Source organism: Monodon monoceros, unplaced genomic scaffold (assembly GCF_005190385.1).
Source record: "Monodon monoceros isolate NGI ecotype Baffin Bay Population unplaced genomic scaffold, NGI_Narwhal_1 Super_Scaffold_15, whole genome shotgun sequence".
In the NCBI taxonomy this organism is placed as follows: domain Eukaryota; kingdom Metazoa; phylum Chordata; class Mammalia; order Artiodactyla; family Monodontidae; genus Monodon; species Monodon monoceros.
Window position 1 is genome coordinate 87341197 of NW_021703771.1, and position 21017 is coordinate 87362213.

The window sequence follows — 21017 nt, forward strand, 5'->3', positions numbered from 1 at the left end:
TGGGGTCCCTCCCAGGGCTCTGAGTTCTCCTCTGAAAACCGCCCGTTTGTCATCCTGTCTCCTGGGAACGTTTAATTCTCTGGAAAGCATGGGATGCTTTGAGCACCTCGTGGAGAGCGGTGCAGACATTTGTGATGGGCTAAGGTGGCCGTCGGGAACACCAGTTTGGAAAAGGCCGAGGGGCCTCCTGGGACAGAGGGTGGTCTCTTCCCCCTTGAGCCCCTACATCACCCCCGCGTCCCCGCACCCATTCTTCATGGCAGGGGTCAGCCTCCCCGAGGACAGGGCCCCTCTCACGTCACCCTTCCCCTCCCCCTGCCCCCTCCGTCACCCCCTCCCCAGTCTGGGCTTTTGCTGGGCAATAATTTGTCCCCCCAGCGGGAGGGGAGCTCAGGCCTGTGTGAGGGTCACACATCCCCCCCCCCCGACCCCCCGCCCCCCCCCCCCACCGCTCTTTATCACCATCTTCTTGTACCTCTCAGGTCCCTCAAAATCCTCTCTCTTCCCTCCAAGTTTCTCCTCCTCCTGTCATTGAAGTATTTATCTTTCCTCTCTAATTAAAGGTGTGAATTCCAGGATGACTTTTTCAAAAAAACGATTCTTTTCTCAGCATTTTGTATTTGCCTCATTAATACTGTAGCCTGGAATGGACATTGACTTGTCTTTTTGCAACTGGTCATTTAAAAATTGGGGTTTAGGAAGTGAACTACCCTTCCTCATTGCTTCCAGAGCAGCGTCTAAGAGCCGCCGGTGATGACAGGCGTGTGCTCACAATGCCCGGCGCCGGGCTCCAGGGGGTGCTGAGAACGTGCATGCAGCCAGTGCGGCCTAGCAGCTGCATTTTAAATTTCTTTTCACTTGAATTAATTTCAGGGCAAGCAGCTGTGTGTGACTGGTGGTCTCCACGTGGACGGTGCCCCATGTTCCAAGGTTCGGGTTGAACTGCACGTAGGGCAAGTTGTGAGCTACCTGACGCTGGACTTCAAGTCCTAACCAGCGAAATACCTTGTGTCTGGGTGGCGCACACAGATGAGGGTGGAGAGCTGTCCCCCCCGCGTTAGCACCTGGGAGAGGGCGATGCAGACACCCGCCGAGGGCGTCGGGTGATGGACCCCAGGAGCGCCTGCAACCCGTTCCTGCCAGTCTCCGAGACTGTGCTCATGCACTTCAGTGACGATGACAGCTTGGAGCAGTGATGTGCCAGCATCGGGAGAGTCAGATGGTCCATTTCAGAAACCTGGGAAGAGAATTCCCCTGAAGGCCCCATGCCTTGGCTATCTCCTAACATAAACAGGGACTCGTAAAAATGTGAAGAATCTGTTGTAACGTGTGAACCGAGGTGATGGGGGAATAGGCCATTTTCCACTTGTGCAGAAGCTGACGTGAATCACCCGCAGGCCCGGAGAAGGTGGAAACCTGCAAAAGAGACGAGAGGGCAGAAGGGGGGCGTGCCCATGGCACCCCTTCCAGCCCCTCTTCCGTGCGTCTTTCCAAGGCTGCTTTTCAAAACTGGGTCCTGTGCGTGGGCGCAGGTTGAAGCCTTTGGAGTGGGTGCCCTGGGGCAGGAAGACGCAGCCCTGACCCCCGGGTCGTGTTCACAGCCGTGCATGATTGGAGTGAACAGCAGGGACCCGGGCCCAAAGTCCTGGACTTGGTTTTAGTTTGTCCTGGACGAGCTGGGTGACCTCCACTGCGAGCCTCCATCTCTTCTTTGGTCAAATGAGGCAGCGGGGCTGGTGTCCTCTGGGACCCTCGGTGTCTTTATCGGTGCCCTGACGACACTCCATGCTAAAGGGGCATCCTCTGCCCTTGCCCCCAGGGCGTGTGGACCAAAGGCATCCGGCTCTTATCTCCACAGAGAAAGGGAGTCAGACTTCCTGCCATGGATTTCTTTCTCCTTGGGGTTGTGGCTGTGGGGACGGGTGGAGGTGCACATGGGGGAGGGAGGGTCTTCTCTGTGCCTCCTCGTTCCCTGGGGACCCCTCTCTGCCTGGCCCAGCACGGAGCGTGCGCGTCCCTCAGTGGTGGACGGGGAGGTAGTCCAGCCTCCGGATACAGAGGGCTCTCAGGGCTCATTCCCTTCTGCTCCTTCACTCAGCAGACCCTTGTTAGGAACCTGCTTTGTGCTTGGACTCGCGGGGAAACCCTGTAGGAACCAGACCAGTGACCGTCCTGATTCTCATGACCCCGGTCTGCAGCTAAACATCCTTGCTTTCGACACCGTGCTTGGGTATACGTTTCACCCCAGAAAGGGCAAGATCACGAACACAGGGGTGTGGTTAAGGATGCAGACGATGTTTCGGATGCTCTGCAGGTCTCATCAGAGCTTGGATGTAGACTTGGAACTGAACTCTGCCTGGTCTCTATTGGGAGATCAGAGGCCCCTGGCCTTATGCGATGTGTTCATTCTCACTTTTAAAGTGTGGAAATGGCGTGAGTGCGCTGGAGACTGGGTGACGCGTCCCGGTTCCTCGCCCAGGGAGCAGTTTCTCTCTACCTGCTTGGCCAGCAGACGAGACCGTCTCACTGCGACATTTTCACCTGTTGTTTCCAGCGGGGTTTGTCCTTCTGGTTCCCACTTTACTCCTTTCGTTCTGTCCTCAGTGGGAACGATTCCACCCTGTAGCTCATCGTCTCCTGAGGTTTGGCTGAGAAGCAAACTATCTGGTGTCCCTGCTTTCGGATGAATTGCCCCTGCTTTGCAGGTCTCTTTAATATTCTCTAACATGTACTTTAGTGTAATTTGCTCTAAATGCTTTGAAATGAGAAGGAGCCTTAAAAAAGACACCCTGGCTGAATGCCTTTGGAAACGTCACCTCATCAAGGAGCACGTTGATCTTCCAAGGGAAGGATAGCAGGGAGGGGCTGGGGGCCGCGCGCGGTGCGTTTCACTGCTCCAGAGACGGGGAGGCTGTCAGGGGATTTATGAGCGACGTGTCGTGACAGAACACAAAGGATTGGCCACGTCCGGACACACGGAGGTGCCAGCTTTTCTGCATCTCTCTCCCTGTCATCCGGCCACGTGTCAGCGATGCCACCTGCAGGCCCCTCTCCGAGGGCCGGTGCACAGAGCACGGTAGGGCCCCAGGCATCCCCACGCCCTGTCCGTGTGCACAGATGTACCAGGCACCGTATCTGGGGTGGAGACTAGGGACCCTGGGGCTGACCCCCAGCCGAAGGTGACGTGGCCAACTGCAGTGTGTAGAGTGGAGGCTTTGGAAAATGGAGTCAGACACGAGCTTAATACTTATTTTCCTGGTTGATTTACGCTTTTGTTTTTAGACACAGACAGGGCGTCTGTGTGATCTCTGTGTGCTTCAGGCTGGGGGTGTTTGAAGCACACATGAGAGCGGCGCCCGCGCAGGGGGTGGCGATGGGGGACGGGCCTTTCAGGTTGTCGGGCAGGTGTGTCTCCTCCCAACACACTTAGAGTGAGAATGCCAGGGTTTCGGTGTCTGTCCTAAAGTTTCAATGTCTGTCGTGGCCTCTGCTGTTTACTAGTCCCGAATCCCTACGCCTATTAGTTCAAACGTCTTCTTTTCCCTGCCACGTGCCCTGGTAACTCCATAGCCGTCCCACCTGGTCATGTTATGACAGCTCCTCAGACGATGAACATTTATCGAGCACCAACTGTAGACCAGACGCGGTGATGGGGCGCGAGGCCTCGTGGATGAGCACACGCCCTCTCTACCCTGAAAGAGTTGTGGTCCCAGGTGTTCTAACGCAATCGGTCGAGGGTCCACTGTAATGCTCTCCCATATCCCAAACGTGCGTCGTCTCACAGAGCTGTGGCCTGAGAAAGACATGTAGCTGTTAAACATCCATTTTGCCTATTCCTTGGTTCTTTTTGGGGTCCTGGGTGAGAATGGGCACTTAATTGTAGGTAAATTCATGAAGATAGTGCCTGCCCAAAGTCCTGTGAACCTTCCTTACACATCTTCAAGTCATCAAAAGGGTGGTGACACCTTCAGAACAACTGGCATGGCTTGTATGAGCAGAGGTTCAGCTCCACTGCAGGGTTTTTAAGGCATTTGTAGCATCCACTTTCTGCAGACGAATCACCTCCGAACCATAAAAGTAACGGTGGAATGTTGTCACGTAATTTTCAAGTGAGGATCAAAGATAATTCTTGCACTAAGGTAGCACTATCCACGTGATATTTTATTAAGAAGAATTTTAGAATACCAAAGTTCCTACTGACTCTCCGATAAACTTAAGTCTGGAGCAATCAAAACCCAGGAATTTCTTGAATTATCTCCAAGATGTGCTAACAAGAAGAAAACATATCTGCTTTCACCATGGAAATTAATATTGATGTGGAGACAGGGAAGGAAATTAAATAAAAAAGAAAAGTTTGGGGGAAAGAGACGAGGTTTGCAGAACAGGAGGTACAGCCGAGCATCTGCCCCTGGTTGTGGGACCAGGAACCAAAGCCCGCTGTGCGAACGGTGACTGGAGGCCAGAGCACCAGAGAGAGGCTGGGTCTGGGACCCGAAGCGAGCAAGGACTCCGTGAAAACACTTATAAAAAGCCTTATGTCCACTCAAACAAAAGGCGAAGGCAGCCCAGAGATAAAGAAAACAGTCACAATGGCCTGTGTGCCCCGGGGGTTCACTCCCTGTCTGGCTGTTGGCGCTGCATTTCTCTGGGTTTTCTCAGTCCTGGGAGGGCTGTCTTTGTGCCCTACACGCAGTGGACGACTCTCCTGTGTCCGGTCCTCCGTGGGGTCCCTGCAGCCTTTGCTGTGGCCCGTCTGCCGGGCCCCCTCTCTGGGCACGAGCACCCCCTTCCCATGGACCCTGCGTGTGGAGCCCACCTCCCTCGCTCTGTGCATCTTCCTGCAAAACCTGCTTCTTTGTCCTGACCACCTAACTGAGCTCCCTTTCTACTTCATGCTCCGAAGTTTCGTTTTGAAAATGACCATAAATGGGAGGGTCACTTAATGCTCCTACCATGGACTTGAAACCTTTATGACCGTGTAAAGGTTTACCAGAGCGAATTCGCCCTGTTTTTGAATACCTGCTTGGGAGGGCTTATTTCAAGTGACATCTGCATGCCTTCTCCAAGCATGCTCTCCTGCACTATTTCATTTCACTTTCCCAATAATGTTGATGGAACAGGCAACAGTGTTACCACCTCCGTTTCACAAATGAAGAAGCCAAGGATTATTGGGCTAAAAGGACAACCGTCCCAGGTCACACAGGCAGCTGCCCGTTTCCAAAGTCAAGGCCATTTCTTTGACCACTGAGCCCTGCGGTGCAGACCACCCCCCCACACACACACACACTGGCATTTTCCAGCACAGACTGTTGGCCACTCTCTGTCTCTTTATTGGGTTTATAGCTTTAATCTAGTCATAAAACCTAAACAAATTCATCCCAATAGTTTGCCCTTGGTTTTTAAATTCCTACAGATGCCCCATAAATACAACGAAAAGGCACAAAGAGGCCCAAAGTGATGATGGTGACACACGTTATCACTACGTTGCTATCTCACTGCGTTATTTCACTCAGGGTCTTAAACTTGCTACGACAGAGCCCCCTTTGCAGGCCCACAGTCTGTTGTCTTCACTTCACGTTGCTGGCTTGTTTTTCAAGTCGGGAAAGCAGGGGTGGGGACAGGCACCTAAGAGAGAGCCGATCCCGCCGTCTCTGTTGGGGTCCGATCCTCCTGGTGCCACGCCTGCCTTGGAAAGGAGGCAGCTCCCTTGGGGGACAGACGCCCTTCCCACCCGCGCTTGTCTTCATCCTGTTCTCCACAGTGTAAACCCCGTTGTTTTAGTTATTCTCACAGCTACCTCAAAGTCGGCAGAGAAAGTATTATTGCTCCCGTTTTACAGACAAACAGACCGAGTCGACACCACACTCTTGTGATTTTGACGGTTTGCTAAACGTCCTGAGTAGCATCGAGCAGTGGCAGAATCCAGTTTTCACTGGTTTACAGTTAGCACCATGAACGCTGCAATTGGGCCGAGTTAATTACAGAGGACTGGAGAACCGTACTAAGTGGGTTGCTTCCTGTAAGACTCTGTCCGCTGGTTTCATCTGTGTGTAACAAGGGGAACACAGGGTTGGGAGTGTTCTGGCGGCAGGAAGGGGACCAGCTACCCGGACCCCTGGCACCCCTGAGCCTCCCCGGTCCTCAGGGTGCCTCCCAGCTCGTTGGTCTGTAGGCCAGTCGCCAGACTGACCCCACAGCAGACCTGCATGACGTCACTGTTCCTGATTTGCTTCTGGTGACCTGTGCCCTGGGATTCCAGGCCACATCCCGTCTCATTCCTGGGCTTTCCCACTGCACCACACGATGGTTATTCGTTGGCCTAGATGCCGTCGTGATGCTTTGTGGTGCTGGGTTCGCTGCCCTCTGGAACTTAAGCTCTGTGAGGACAGGACCGCCTTTGAACCCTACCCCACGCCCCTCCTGGAGTCCAGGAAAAAGCCTGGCAGAGGGCTGTCCCTCAACACTTACTGAACAAGTTCAATTCAAGCTGGACCTGACTTTTGATCTACCTTAGAAATACAATGTCCTTAAAGAGTGTGAAAAAGAGGCAGACAATGAAAATACTGCAGGAGAGCGTTTGTAAAACACGCACGATTGGCATTTGTTAGTTCTAGCAAACGAATGAATGAGTGAATGAATTGATGAGTGAGAGAATGAATGAGCGAATGAATGAGTGAGGGAATGAATGTATGGGTGAATGGGTGAATGAGTGAATGAATGGGTGAACGTGTGAACAAATGAGTGAGCGAGTGAATGAATGAGTGAATGAATGAATGAGTGAGTGGCTGTGTCTCTGGGGGAGAACTCGGGGCAGCAGCTGTGTTTCACTCAAACGTCTCAGCTTCAGGCTCGAGGCTCTAAAACACCATCTCCGTGTTTGTGTCATAGGTTCGGGTTCTCTGTTCCACTAGAAAGTAGGGAACTCTTTCCTGAAATCTGCGAAAGCTTAGCCTCTAAAGTGGAGAAGTTGCCCTTTAGCAGGTGTGTTTATAACCGTGTCCCCGGTGTCCCCACTTTCTCCCCGTGGTACAAGATCACTTACTCTCTCAAACCCCCCAGACTCACCCATGCCCCAGACGCCCTCGCGGTTCTAACCCATCTCACCCCCAGTGTATGAGCCTCGTCCTCGTGTCACACTAACACACTTACTTGGAAGCTACATTCATTTCCCGGTGGCTCATTATTTAGAAGGTTCTTGCTTTGGGGAATCTTACAGCTGCCGGATTATGTAATTCAGAAATGTTTTTCTTAATGTTAACCCATACCATGTGTTACCCCATATTCTAATCAGATATCCATATCACAGTGAGGAAATTCATCCGTATTAAGAGTGTTTTAACCCATTTCTTACATGTTTTCATTTTGTTCCGGCTTTTCCTCTGGCTTAAACCCATGCATTTATTAAGCAGAAGGCGGATCACATCTTTAATCCGTTTGCACTTGACCTACTGTTTCCACTGCAGGAGTCGCATGACCTCCAGGCAGGCACTGCACACGCACCCCCTTAGCTTCCTTCTGCCCCTCCCCCGCAAGGCACCTGTGCAGACAGCCCTGCTTTGTGAAAGCAAAGGAGACGGGGCCCTGGGACCCTGAGGTCGTTGTTTTAATAGTGCTGTTCAAGGTGTAATTGATTTCCTTCTAAATTTGACAAAGTGCCTTTTATCTGAACTAGTTTGAAGACCCTCAACCAAGTTCTTTAGTGAACACTAAATTCTTTAGAATAGGACTATTTTATTTTCCCTCCAGGGCTTTGTTTAGCGAAGAATCCAGCTCCCTTAAAAGCTCATTTTCCTCTGTACACGGTCTCCCCTGGAATTTAATTGCTGTTAAAAACGGGGAGGGGGAGAAACATGCAGAAAGTGTGAATTCTCTCATTTCTGAGAAGGAACAGTTCCACTGTTTGTTCTACACTATTAAATTATTGAGAATTATGGTCAAATTCCAAGCGCCTGAATGCTCAGCTTTTTTAAAAAATAAAAAATAGAGGCTGCCTCTCTACATTCAGAGAAAATGATAATTACGACGTCTTTCCCTAAGTCATCCGCATTTCCTCACTTGGGGTTTCAGGAAATACAAATAGACCACCTCTTAAACACAAAAATTAGCAGGATTTAGGTTATTTCAGGTTGTCATCTAAAGTAGAAGGGAGCTGCTTCTGGGCGGGCTCCTGTGTGCACTGGGCCTGCGAAGGTCCCGAGATGTTTCACGGTCAAGTTTGCTCCCCTGGTGGCCTCTGTCTCTCTATCTTTCTTTCTCTTGCACAAAACCGCTCTGTTCCAGGCCAGCTGCGAGTCATAAGAACAAGTCTACGAAAACTCAAATGCTTGTGAGGAGAGGAACGAGGTGAGGCAGTGACTTTGTAAGAGGAGCAGTGTTTCGCGCGGATGGAGTTCCTCAGGTGCGGTGCTCTGGGCGCTCCAGTCTCCTGGGAGCTGCCGCTGCCTGGGGTGTGCCATCGTGGCTGGAGAGTTGATTCTCATGAATCAGTTTCGGGGAAAGAGAAACAAGGGGTTGAAACCCCTCAATGACAGAATTCAATCAAATGTGCTTATGGCCTTGCTTTACCCATTTTTAGTAAAAGAACACGTTTGTTGTTGTTGCGAAATCTTGGAAAGGTAATGATCTGTTTTCACTTGCCTCTTGGTTAAAATAAGCACAGATCATTTTAGCAAGTGAACTTCTTAGGAAAAATGAGAGCCTGCAGAATGTCTCTCCTGTGTCCCGGGGCCCCACTGAACAAAGAACCGTCCCCCTCCAGGCGCCCATGACCTGCCTCCTGGCTGGAGCCTTTCTCCAGAAATCCGGGAAATGGCCAGGGACCTCAGCTCCCAACCAAACACGTCGAGGGATTGTCCCTCACACCCTCCCTGCCACGGTGCACTCGTAGCCCTTCCTCCCCAGGACCTCAGGTGGGGCTGTGAGGACCCCGCCTGGACCCCGGGAGCGATGTGGCTCCCTGGACAGCTGTCCCCCCATGGGGCCTTCCTCCCCCTGTGGCTTCATCTCAGCTTCAGCTTCGGTAGGTCTTTACACATCGCCAGCTAGGACACTCAGAGACGCAAGGGGGAGAGTGTGGGTATCTTTTTAAGGAGCAAAGCACCCTGAGTTTGAGAATGTCCTTTCTGTCTCTTCCTGATGAGGGAACAAGTTGATGAGGTCCCTGCAATTTTGCTAAAGTCCATTCCCTCTCTTCCTCCAGCTCAGACTGGGACAGGGGAGGGGTTGCTGTGAGTAGAGCTCTGCCCCTGTAAATATTACCGGGGCAAACATACCAAATAAACCTGTTCAGATATACACAGAGGCCAGGGCTCTACATACTGCTGTGGAGTATTGAGTAGTAACCACAGCTCGGGGTTTTCTCTCTTTCCTTTAATAAATCGCTGTGAAGGGCAGGTGACATTCCAGTGACCAAAGGCTCGTGATGGCTCCACTTCCCAGAGCTTGAAGCTTTATTGGATTCATCTTCGTGCTTGTTGCTTCGTCTGGGTTGAGGAGGCCTACACAGGACAGAGGGTGGGACGCACGGGGGGTTTGGAAGCCCGGGGGGTGAGCAGGGTGCGCCATCAGCGGTCCAAGGAGGGCAGGTGTGGGAGCAGGTGGCCGGATCTAAGCCCCACTGGGAGATGCTGCGAGCTCTGAAGCCCTGTGTCCGGGCCGTCAGAGGGGCCAAGGAGAGGATGGGGACCCCAGAGCGGTCAACGGGGACTTCACGGAGGGGACCCTGGGGCAGGGGCTCCGTGCTCACACCACCCCAGCAGCCCTGGGTCCTGGGACAGAGGTGAGATTGTGTGGAACTGTCCAACAGGGAGAGACTGCCCCCCAGTTCCAGGCCGGCAGGGCACTTCTGATGCCCACGACTTCCAAGGTGATCGCAAAACCTGGTGAATGCAGGAGTCAACCAGGCACTGAATTCACAAACTCAAAGAAAAACATTGCTATTCAGATTATTAAAGGTACGCAGAACATGTGCACCCCCGTGCAGACCTGGACGGCGTCCCAGGCCAGTGGTGGAGCCATCAGGGGTTCAGCCACCAAATGCCGAGCAGAGAAGTTACCAGTTATCCAGGTGTGTGAAACAGATGGAGGTCGGAGTTTTCAGAGCTTCCCACCATGTGTCTGGGACATCCCCTGGCACTAAGTGGCCTTAGATAGCCTTATGCTTTCCATCGAACACTCTTTGAGATGTCTGGCTTCTTTTTTCTTTGCTCCTCCAAGTTTTTGAGAGTCGACCAAGACAAGGACAAGGACTGCAGCTTGGACTGTGGGGGTCCCACCCAGAAACCCCTCTGTGCCTCGGATGGGAGGACCTTCCTGTCTCGCTGTGAATTTCAGCGCGCCAAGTGCAAAGACCCCCGGCTAGAGATTGCTTACCGTGGAAACTGCAAAGGTAAGTTGCTTTCGATCATTTGTTCAAGAATCAGTCACTGAAGTGTACACCCATGTGCTTTATTTTCATTTGGCTAAGGTTTTCTACGTAAAATGTCAAGGGTTTATGTTGAGAGCACGTAGCGAGAAGAGTCATTTCTGAATCATTTTTTTTTCTTGTTGAATGCTCTCTTTTCTTAGAATGTTTTATGACATCATGACACAAATTTATCCAAGGGTTTCACAGAATGTTTCCAAAGTCTCTTAAAATTATTCTCACCAGTTTTTTTTTTATTGGTTCTTCCAACTCCTTCTCATTTCACCTTTCAGCCTGTGGGGAGTGTGTAATAGCACCTGTGCCGTTTTCAGTGATTTTTTTGGGGGGGTGCTGATTTCACACTTGTAATTTTCAATTTTCCTGATCTAAGAAGCAGATTTGGAGTTAACAAGCACCGCTTAGAGCAAAACATTGAAATGCTTCCCACGTTAATGAAGGGTTTGACTCAGCAAAACACGCTGATGTTTCAAGCACAAATAGAGTCAATTTCAGAAAGAGATTTAACCTTCTTTTTCTTATTATCTAGGAAAAAAAGCCACACAGGCTAAAACACCCTTGAGACAGTGTTCTGCAGTGTTTAGCTGTTAGCGCCAACAATCTGCCCAAAGAAAGAGCTACTGTCTCAACTCTGTGCTTGGCCAGATTTTGAGTAATTTGCTCTTCCTTTCGTAATGCGACACGTCCTAAGTGAACAGGTTGGAGCCACTGCTCTACGCGACAAAGACAGAGTTTTGCCGGTCCTTGGACGTGGGCACCACTCCCGCTGACACCCCTCAGGACACTCTGCCCACAGGCGTCAGGGCAGCCCAGCACTCACCTCCCACGTGCGTCTGATTTGTGTGCCCTAAACACGTCCCTCGGAGAAAAGTCTGGATGTAACTTTATGCCTTGTTGTTACACACCTCGGGTATCTGTGCTGAGAAATGAGAAGTGACCTAAGAATGAATTAAAGTATCAGGTGATCTACCTTTTAGAGAACCTTCTAGAAACAATGGCCTGTGCTGACTTAGCTTGTGAGAACAGGTGCTGTGGAGGTGGCAGTAAAGTTTGAGTTTTACCATCCTCTTTGGTGCCCTCTTCCTTTAGAGAACCCCCATCAAGTGTCCTTTAGGAGGATAATTCCCGTCAAACACTGTCGGAGGACGATGAGGAAGCTGCTATATTAAACCTCTGTGTTGGCCATAGTCTCCATGGGCGTCTGTGGTGGGTTCATTAGACAGAGGCCAGAGGCCGTCCATCTGTCTGGGTGGACATTGACACCAGAGGCCTCTGTGTCCCACAGTTGAGGTTGCTCTCCCAAGCCTCCCACTTCGAGCTCTGCAGAGTCCATGGTGAGTTGCTTTTGCACAGGGACGGTAAATTGGAATTAAGCGCAGATGGCCTTTTGGTGATGTCACTGTTAGCTTATTTGTGTTTGCATCCAGCCTAATTTTTTTCTGGATAATTCCCTTGGTTGGGATTCTCACACCTCACTGAAGAAGTTTCACACCATAAATTTGTGACACAAAAAGTGTGATAAGGGACGGGACTTCCCTGGCGTTCCAGTGGTTGCGACTTCGCCTTCCAATGCAGGGGGTGCAGGTTCCATCCCTGGTTGGGGAGCTGGGGTCCCACATGCCTCATGGCCAAAAAACCAAGGCATAGGCCAGAAACAATATTGTAACGAATTCAATAAAAGACTTTAAAAATGGTCCACATCAAAAAAAAAATCTTTAAAAAATGTGATAAGGAAGAAGTAGGTAAAAACAAAACTTATTTCCTAAAAACAAGTTTAGTTTAAATCAAAAGGATTAAAATAAAAATAATGCGAAGGTACCTGTAAACTTCGAGGTCAAGGTTATCTGGTGCTTCGGTTGCCAAGGGTAGCAAATATTAAAGTTACTTTAAAGAGACATTGTTAGTTGTACAACATAGTTTGAGATAACTGGGCATCAGGTACCTCTGACACTGTAGATTTGGGGGAGTTGGAGCTCTGAAGCATCTGCTTTCAGCCCTCTCCTGTGGGTGATCTGAGTCTGGTCCACGCTGGGGCTGCCCGGAGAAGGGCTTCCCGGTCTGCAGGCCGTCTTTTCCCACAGACGCAGCATTTCCCTGGAGCCGAGCTCTGAACGGGAGCGGACCCTCCTCAGACAGGAGCGGCTCCTTCATTCCAGTTGATTTACATTGCCTCGTTTCCCCACCCTGTCCCCGTGTGTCCAGCATTTAACACCCCCCAGCCTGCCCCGGGACCACGTGGCAGGAAGGGTTCACGGTGAATGGGAGGGGACCCTGGTGCTGATGGACCAGAAACAGGTGTCCTGGCTCCCCGGGCAGGTGCTGCTGTTACATCCCTCTGTCCCCAAGGGCACAACCACTGCCAATTCCGCACCACACCCAGGTCGAGAGCTTTCTGCTATGAAGGTGAGAGCGGGAGAAGGAGATTGAAATGGCACTTCCACTGCGCAGAATACGAATATTCATCCGCGTTTGCTCTAAATTATTCCCGGTTTTGAAATTGGCTGGTGTATCATAGTATCAACTGGCAAGTGTGAAGCTGCATTTTTTTTTTTTTTTTTTTTCGGTACGCGGGCCTCTCACTGCTGTGGCCTCTCTCGTTGAGGAGCACAGGCTCCGGACGCGCAGGCTCAACGGCCATGGCTCACGGGCCCAGCCGCTCCGTGGCATGTGGGATCCTCCCGGACCGGGGCACGAACTCGTGTCCCCTGCATTGGCAGGCGGACTCTCAACCACTGCGCCACCAGGGAAGCCCTTGAACAGAAGTGCACTGGTTTACACTGATGGATTTTTCTCATATTTTCTTAGAAATTTGTGGAGTTTGTGTTTTTAGAACTCAGCAAACACATAAATATTTTTCTTTTGATCTGAGACCATTGGGCCTTTCTTTTCAAGAAAAATCTCTGACATTGAATAAAAAAGCCAAAAAAAAAAAAAAGAAAAAAAAGGGAGAAGACGGAAAAGAAGAAGAAAAGTCTAGATGCCAGTGGTTCTTGGAACTATTTTGAGATTTCTGGAAACAGAATTATAAAGGATATCTGACAGAAACAACTTCCTGGAGATTTCCGAGACCTGGCTTTTTAGTAACCAGTGAATAAGAAAAGAAACATGGTTACAAAGTGCTTCCTGATACCCGTCGTCCCCTTTCTCATTCGCAGCCCGAGTCTTATGGTCACCGTCCTGCTCGTCATTGCAGAGCGACCCCCTGGCAGCGTTGGGGCCTCTGTGGGTCACAGCGTGGCCGGCATACGAGTGCACAGGGGTCCACAGTGTCGAGGAGACAGACCCCTGCCCCTCGACGGGGGTTATTATTAATATCGCGGTTATGGCGAGTTTCCAGAGCCCTTGTTCTCTCCCTGCGAATACCTTGGGCTTTCACTCTGGACACATACTGACCACTGGCCTAGAAGCCTCAGCGTGCCTTACGCGCCCTCTCTCCCTGCTGGGCTGCTGTGACCAGGCGTTACCTTAGCGCTCTCTGGGCAGGCCTGGCCCTCAGGACCGCGTGACCGTCCTCTTCCCTGTGTGTGACCCAGGCCACTTGCAGGGGGCATGCTGCTGACCTGGGCTCGGTGTGCACTCCGCTGAGTCCTGCAGGGAGAGAGCTCAGGCTCCCAGCCCTGCATTTCTGGAAATTCCGAGGAAGGCGTAAACCACACATGTGGTCAGCAGGGCTGTCGCCCCTGAAAGTACCGAGGTTTTCAAGCAGAATTTCTGCGAGGCCGGAGGGTGCTTGTCACCTCCAGTCGGTACAGTACCGCCCTCTCTGAAGTGCTCTGTGTACTTTAATTTTATTAAAACACATGATGTAAAACCTAACAGCGGTGGTGCCCGCAGCCCAGCCGCAGTACCTCTGATGTTACTGGTGTGGCCAGACAGGCAGCTGGCTGTGGATCTCCACGTGGGGCAGAGATGGGGTCGGGAGGGCGAGGTCTTGGCCTCTGCACCTTGCAAGCTCCCACGGGTCGGGGGACCATGGAACCAGCGCTAAGGGGCCAGGCCAGGAGGGCTCCACCTGCCTCTGAAACAGGGCGGTCGGGTCAGATGAACACGAGGAATTCCTTCCCTCCGAAGAGGCTTCTGGTCGTAAATGTGTGCTCCTCCCAAAGCCTTTACTCATACTTGGAGAGCCAGGAGGTGGGCTGGAAGCTTCATCACTGGCCGTTTTCCTCAGGCTTCCTCCTCCTTTGAAGGAGGCAGAGCACCTGGATGCTCCCACGTAGCGTCACCTGGAGGCTTTGTTAACCCACAGCGGCGCCGAGGGCCAGGGTGCAGCTTGGTTGCTGGAAATCAGTTAACCTGCCATCATTTTCTTCAACGAAACAGGTATTTCCATGAGAGGAGTCTATGCAGGGTGTGTGGCACGTGTGCATAGGTACACGTGCATGTGTGTGTGTGGGCACGCACCTGCGTGTATGGGTGTGTATGTGTGTCTCGTGCGTGTACCTATGTACACGTGCGCACGCGCCCGTGTCTCCTGCCCGGTCCTCTCGGGGGTCTGTGTCCCTGCTTCCTGCTGTTTCTTTCTCATCAGCCTCCTTTCGCCTACAGGCAGGCTCGGAAGTGCCCTTTACATGTGTGGTTCCAGGACGTTTTAATCTTGCTGGCGCTTGTCCCTTGCAGAAACCCTACCCCAGTCTTGTTGACCTTAACTCCTTCATGCTGTTCTAACAGGTCTGATGTTAGAAGCGCCCTCATTATAGACTGAAGCAGACACAGTGAGAGGTAGGGCCATTGCTCTCACGTTCAAGCCAGGGTCAGGAACACACAGAACTTTTTGAAATGTTTGTGAAAAAAACTTTTCTCTGTTCGCTTTAGCAACCCTGTATCCTCCAAGGTTAGTTCATCAGAGGAGCTGCGGCAAGCACAGCGTGGCCTCAGTCAGCCTGCCCTGTGAAGGTTTGTAGCCAGACTTCACACAAAAGGACCCTGGGATCGCTTGCACGGGGACCTGGGGTGATGCGTTGATGACACTGTGGCGATCAGTCGTCATAGAGCTGCTTCTGATCAGTTGTTCCCCGGATAAATGTTGTAAAAAACGTTGGAATACTTTTTTATATTCTTGCAGTCATTTGTACTTTATCTTACTCTTTTTCCTTTAGGACTTGGCCACCCCAATTATGTACGCTGGCTTTTCCTGTTCGAATTTGTTTCTGTCTTGATGCGTTTACAATGATAATACTTACGATGAAAACTCAGTTTCTTTCTCCTCGGCTCTAAGATGCTCCCTCTGGTCAAGGGACGGCTTGGACACTTGCCGTGGCTCTGCCTGAGCTGGGCGGCTGCAGGTGGGTGGGCGGGGAGCCTTCCTTGGAGTCCTGCCAGTCCTTTATCAGAGCGCAGCCTTCTGCATCATTTATGCCAAAGAACATTGCAGCACAGAATTCCTCTTTTTCCTGGGAGGCGGCCCTTCAAAATTACGGGTGGGTACAATATTCCAACTTTTGAAACACAGGGTCTGCCTTCATTCGATGCCAATAAAACTAAAGGCCTGTCACCCTCGGGCTATCGTTTCTGCAGCCACTACTAAGGGAGAGCTGGCTTCCTCGTCAGCTTTGTTTGTTCTGACCCCAGCCTTGTCCGAGCAGCCCCCGTGCTGGCCACGGGGACCCAGCAGTGAGAACTGTGTCCCCAGAGAGTTGACACCACCGTGCTCAAAACCATCACCATGTAGTCGCCCTGCTAGGTCCAGGGTCAGTAGGTCTGTTGACCCCAAAAATACCCAGTGTAGCCTTTCATTGTACATTTCATAATGGGACTCTGAAATAATTCCATATCAGCAAGGGTTTCTGCCTCAGTAAGGAGCTTGCTGAGCGGCTCTGTCTCTGGGGTGAGGACTCACACAGGAAGAGTTAAAGGACACGCGATCCACTTTCTTCTGGGTAATGTTTCCATGTCATCCTGTGTGTGATGGACAGAGGACCCCACAAGAAGAGCTCCCGGGCTCAGGGGCGGTCAGGGTCAGGACCGCCCATAAACATCAGTGCTCCATGACCTTGTTCTGGCTGGGCCTCCTCGGGGCCTTTTAACTCTTCTTCTCCAAAATTCTTCTGCATAAAATGTGCAGCAAATCTGTCTCTTCCAATAATTGCTTAAACCTGTTGTGAGTGATGTTAGCAAAGTAGGAAATGATTTGCTTCCTGTTTAAATGAAAACCATCATTAGAAACAGCCACTATAAAACATGGCCGTTTATTTCTAGTTTAGAGCAAGCAGTGCATCTCGATAGTTTCCGTGACTAACGTATCTTGACGCATAGACACGTTTTGTGATCCCCTGGAAAAGGAATCTCTTTCACTTTGCAGTTGAGAGAAAACAATTAACAACTAGGTAAATAAGTTGCTTACAAAACTCATTATTACTAACAAAGAACTCATCCAAAAATTTTTGTTAAAAACCTGTTGTTAGTAACGCTAAACACAGGGAAGAAATCATTTGTAAAGTCTCTGCTCTTTCAGATAACAAAAACTTTCTAAAAAATATGATCAAATTTGTATCAAAGCAAAAGTTTTTCTTTGGTCTAGTAAAATGATTGAAGTCCTTGATTAGAAGTAGCTTCATGCTTTGATTTAATTAAAATATTATAATTTTCAGTTAAGCTGGATTTTCCTATGAGGTAAAAATTGATCATACTTTAAAAATTACTATGAACCAAAAAGTTATGTGATACCACTTCATACCCACTAGGATGGCTATCACAATTAAAAATGAAAAACACAGAAAATAATTATTGGTGGAAATGTGGATACATTGGAATGCTTGTCCATTTTGGGGCAGGAATGTAAAATGGTTCATACACTGTGAAAAACAGTTTGGTGTTTTCTCTATAAATTGAACACAGAATTATCGTAGGACCGAGAAATTCCCCTCCAGGTATATATATCCATAAGACTTGAAAACAGAGGTTCAAACAAAAGTTTGTATGTGAGTGCCCGGAACAGCATTACTCATAATCACCAAAAGGTGGAAACAGCCCAAATGTCCATCAGTACTAGAGCAGATACACACGCTGCGGTGTGTCCGTACGATGGACATTCTTCAGCCCTAAGAAGGAATGAAATGCTGGCACAGGTAACGCCGTGGATGGACATTGAAAACACACTGTCACACACTTTGATTCCATTTATATGAAATGTCCAAAATAGGCAAATGCATAGGGACGGAGAGCAGAGTGCTGTCGCCGGGGGAGGGAGGGCGATCAGCTTCCCTGTGGAGATGAGAATGTCCTGGAGCCAGATAGAAGTGGTGGTTACACAACATTTCGGATGCACTAAACACCGCTGAATTGTGCACTTTTATGTTGTGTGTAGTGGCCCCAGAGTAAGGGCAAATTGTCGTGCCCACGTTTTGAGGATTTAATTCTCAAACAGTTAAAAATAAAGTGTCCAGAGTAAAATCTCAACAAGGCCCCTGAACAGTTAAGCACCTGCTTACTTTTTTTTTTTTTATTTTTTGCGGTACGCGGGCCTCTCACTGTTGTGGCCTCTCCCGCTGCGGAGCACAGGCTCCAGATGCGCAGGCTCAGCAGCCATGGCTCACGGGCCTGGCCGCTCCACGGCATGTGGGATCCTCCCGGACCGGGGCACGAACCCGTGTCCCCTGCATCGGCAGGCGGGCTCTCAACCACTGCGCCACCAGGGAAGCCCCCTGCTTAATTTTTAATCTCACCACAGGAAGCGTAAAGAGAGAAAATATAATTAGGGAAGAAATGTATCACCTGTAAATTCAGCTCCAAGACTGTTGAACCTTTCTGTTCCACTTAAAAGTGATGGACAAATTGGAAAAACTGAGAATAATATAATTCTGAGGCTCTGCTTAATATTTTGATTTCTATAAAGAAGGGCATTTAATTTAGCCTCCAGAGTGTATCTGTCAACCACATATGGTTTACAGCGATGCTAAGGGCACAGAGGGGAGCGTTCCAGCCGCTCAGGATGAGCCGTCCCGGACCTCGGCCGGGGGACACAGCACAAGGGCGTGTTAACGACAGTGCGCTGTACATGCAGAAACTTTCTGAAAGGGTCAGCCTCATGTTAAGTGCCCTAACCAGAATAAAATAAAAAACAAAGTAGAAAGAACACTAGGGAGATGTTACTAATTCGGGGCGAACTCCCTAGCGTGTTTCTGTATTTCCGTAGGATGGATGTGGCGGACGCTCTTCGGCCCCTTCTCAGGAGCGAAGGCCCTGCCCCTGACTAACGCTTTCCGGGATCAGGGAGTAACAGGCAGTTGGTGTGAGGCAAAGAGCGCTCCTGCCTAGTAGGCGGCTACAGACTTGCTCTCAGGGTTGCTCGACACGGGCCCTGCAGTTCCTGCTGCAAAGTCTTCCTGGTTTCCTGTGGCTGAGTCGTCAGCCACGTGCCAGACGTAAACCCGGAATTGAACGCGCCGTCCGTGTGAGAGGTTTGAGAGCTCTCCCGCCAGTGGCAAATGCGGAGTCTTTTCCAGAAGACTGGAGCCCGGAACGGGGCCCGTAGGTGGTTTGGGAAATGTCTGCGTTTTTGGTGTGTTCCACAATAGTTCAAACGTTAGAAGTAATTTGTAACCCCGTCTGTACCCTCGTGGAGACCTCGCAAGCTGAGAACTCATGTCACTTTTCCTTTTAGACACAGTCAAACCACAGGTTATGCTAAAAAAATGAGGACAGAGGTCCAGCAGAGCAGTGATTTCTCCTCAGCTAAAACACAGGCTACGTTAAAACCACATGTTGCCGAGTGCTGGCAAAAATGCAGATCAAGACGTGAGGCCTGAGCCTGCCTGGACGTGTTCCGCTTGATGCGCAGGCCCATCTTGCTGGAGGCGGCTGCCACAGGGCTTCCACAGAGTCCAAGATAAGGGTTTCCGGCAGCAGAGTCAGTATTCAGACATGGACACTGCAGGACAGGCAGCCCCGAGCCCTGGAGCTCGTGCCCAAATGGCATTTCGTTGTAGCCAAGAGGTTTTACTGCCAAGCAGTCAGAAAGTCACCATCTAAAAATGCTGGGCAGTGGACACGTTTGAAGCAGTATCTCAGTGTCCAGAGGGCCTTCCAGATCTAGACAACTTGTAATTTAAATCTGGAAACACTTAAGAAAAATGGGGAAAGCCATTCCTTTCAACTTCTAAAATTCCAAGGAGCTACATCAGATGACGGTCTAAAGAACTAAGACGTGTGCCTGGGGTGCTGCCTGAGGGTGTGAGGCTAGTGGTGGCAGCCCTGGGGACGTGCTTCCCCATGGTGGACGCAGATTCTGCACGGCCTGTGGTCGTGAGAAGAGGGGCCCCTATCGGGGGTTGGCCCACCTGTGTAACTCCTCCTGGGTCCTGAGACAAGCAGCAGGAGTGAACAGGCTCTGGTACTGCTTCAGATGGAGCAGGCTGGCGGCTCCCAGGCCCTGCCTTCCCGCCATCGCAGGTCTCCACGGTGGGTCTTGGTGTCTGTTTCCTCATTCCTGCCATCCAGAGCTGGGTTAGATGGGCTTGACTGTTTCAGTCTTTCCCTTTTCTACTAGTTTACGGTGTCCCAGGGGATATCTTCCTAAGGAACAGTAGGAACATCGTGCTTTGTATCAAATCATCATGTTGTAGTATTTTCATGTGAATGTGTGGAAATTTGTGCTCAGTGCGAGGACTGATAAAGATATTTGACCCTTTGATCTGATTTACTGTTGGACTTTCCACTTGAGGCGAGAAGCGCAGGAGCCTGGTATCACTCTCACGTCCTAAGAAACTCAGATGCAGAGGAAAGAGGCTGCCGGGTGGACAAGGGTGGACCACAGATGGGTCCCACAGATGGGACCACAGACCGGGTCCCCTGGGCCGCAGCCGAGGGCAGGAAGGCACGTAACCCCAGGGTGCCCGCTTGCCCCCCTCCCTCCAGGGCAGTGCCTTTGGGCTGAGTTTCACCGTGGCTCCTAGACCCGGTCCCCACTTGGCGCGTGGCCTGGTCCCTGTGCTCCGACGGACCTCCTAGGATCCGAGAGTCTGTCTGTGACCGGCAGGCTACTGTCCGTCTGGCATTGTCTGGGAAGCAGAGTCCACATTTCGCCACGGGCAAGCCGAGTGGCCTTCAGAGCCGCGGCTTCTGGGAGAAAAGCGTCCCTTCCCGCCGAGGCCCGGCCGCCCCACGGGGATCCTGCTTGCTGGCCGGGCGCCCGCCGGGCAGCCATCCTCCGCGCCGGGCCCCTCTGGCCCCAGCCCCTCGCGCGGGCGGTGCCTCTGCAGTGCATCCCGCGGCCTGACTGCCGCCCTCGCCCTGTGCCTCCCCGCAGACGTGTCCAGGTGCGTGGCCGAGAGGAAGTACACCCAGGAACAAGCCCGGAAGGAGCTGCAGCAGGTGTTCGTCCCCGAGTGCAGCGACGACGGCACCTACAGCCAGGTGTGCAACCCGGGGCGGGGCAGCGGGCCTCTCACGGGGCAGGGGTCTTCCTTCCTATCTCAGAGTGGCTCCTCCCGAGGGGGTCGCTGTCACAAACAGGGCGAGTCCTTCCCCGGCGCACGTGCTCCTGTCACGGCCGTGCCGTCCCCCCTCACTGCTGGGAGACGGACCGAGGCCGGCGCGCGGCTTCCTCTAGGCCGGCGCGCGGCTTCCGGCTTCCTCTAGGCCGGCGCCCCCCCCCCCC

At 51.4% G+C, this 21017-nt stretch overlaps 1 protein-coding gene across 1 annotated transcript in view; it reads left to right on the forward strand.

The window, feature by feature from the left end:
* Positions 1-21017, forward strand: part of SMOC2 (SPARC related modular calcium binding 2) — a 154894-nt gene that overhangs the window by 35273 nt on the left and 98604 nt on the right. Inside the window, exons 2-3 of the mRNA XM_029223864.1 lie at positions 10216-10387; positions 20667-20773. Coding sequence (XP_029079697.1) covers positions 10216-10387; positions 20667-20773 — 279 coding nt within the window. The remainder of the gene's footprint in view (positions 1-10215; positions 10388-20666; positions 20774-21017) is intronic.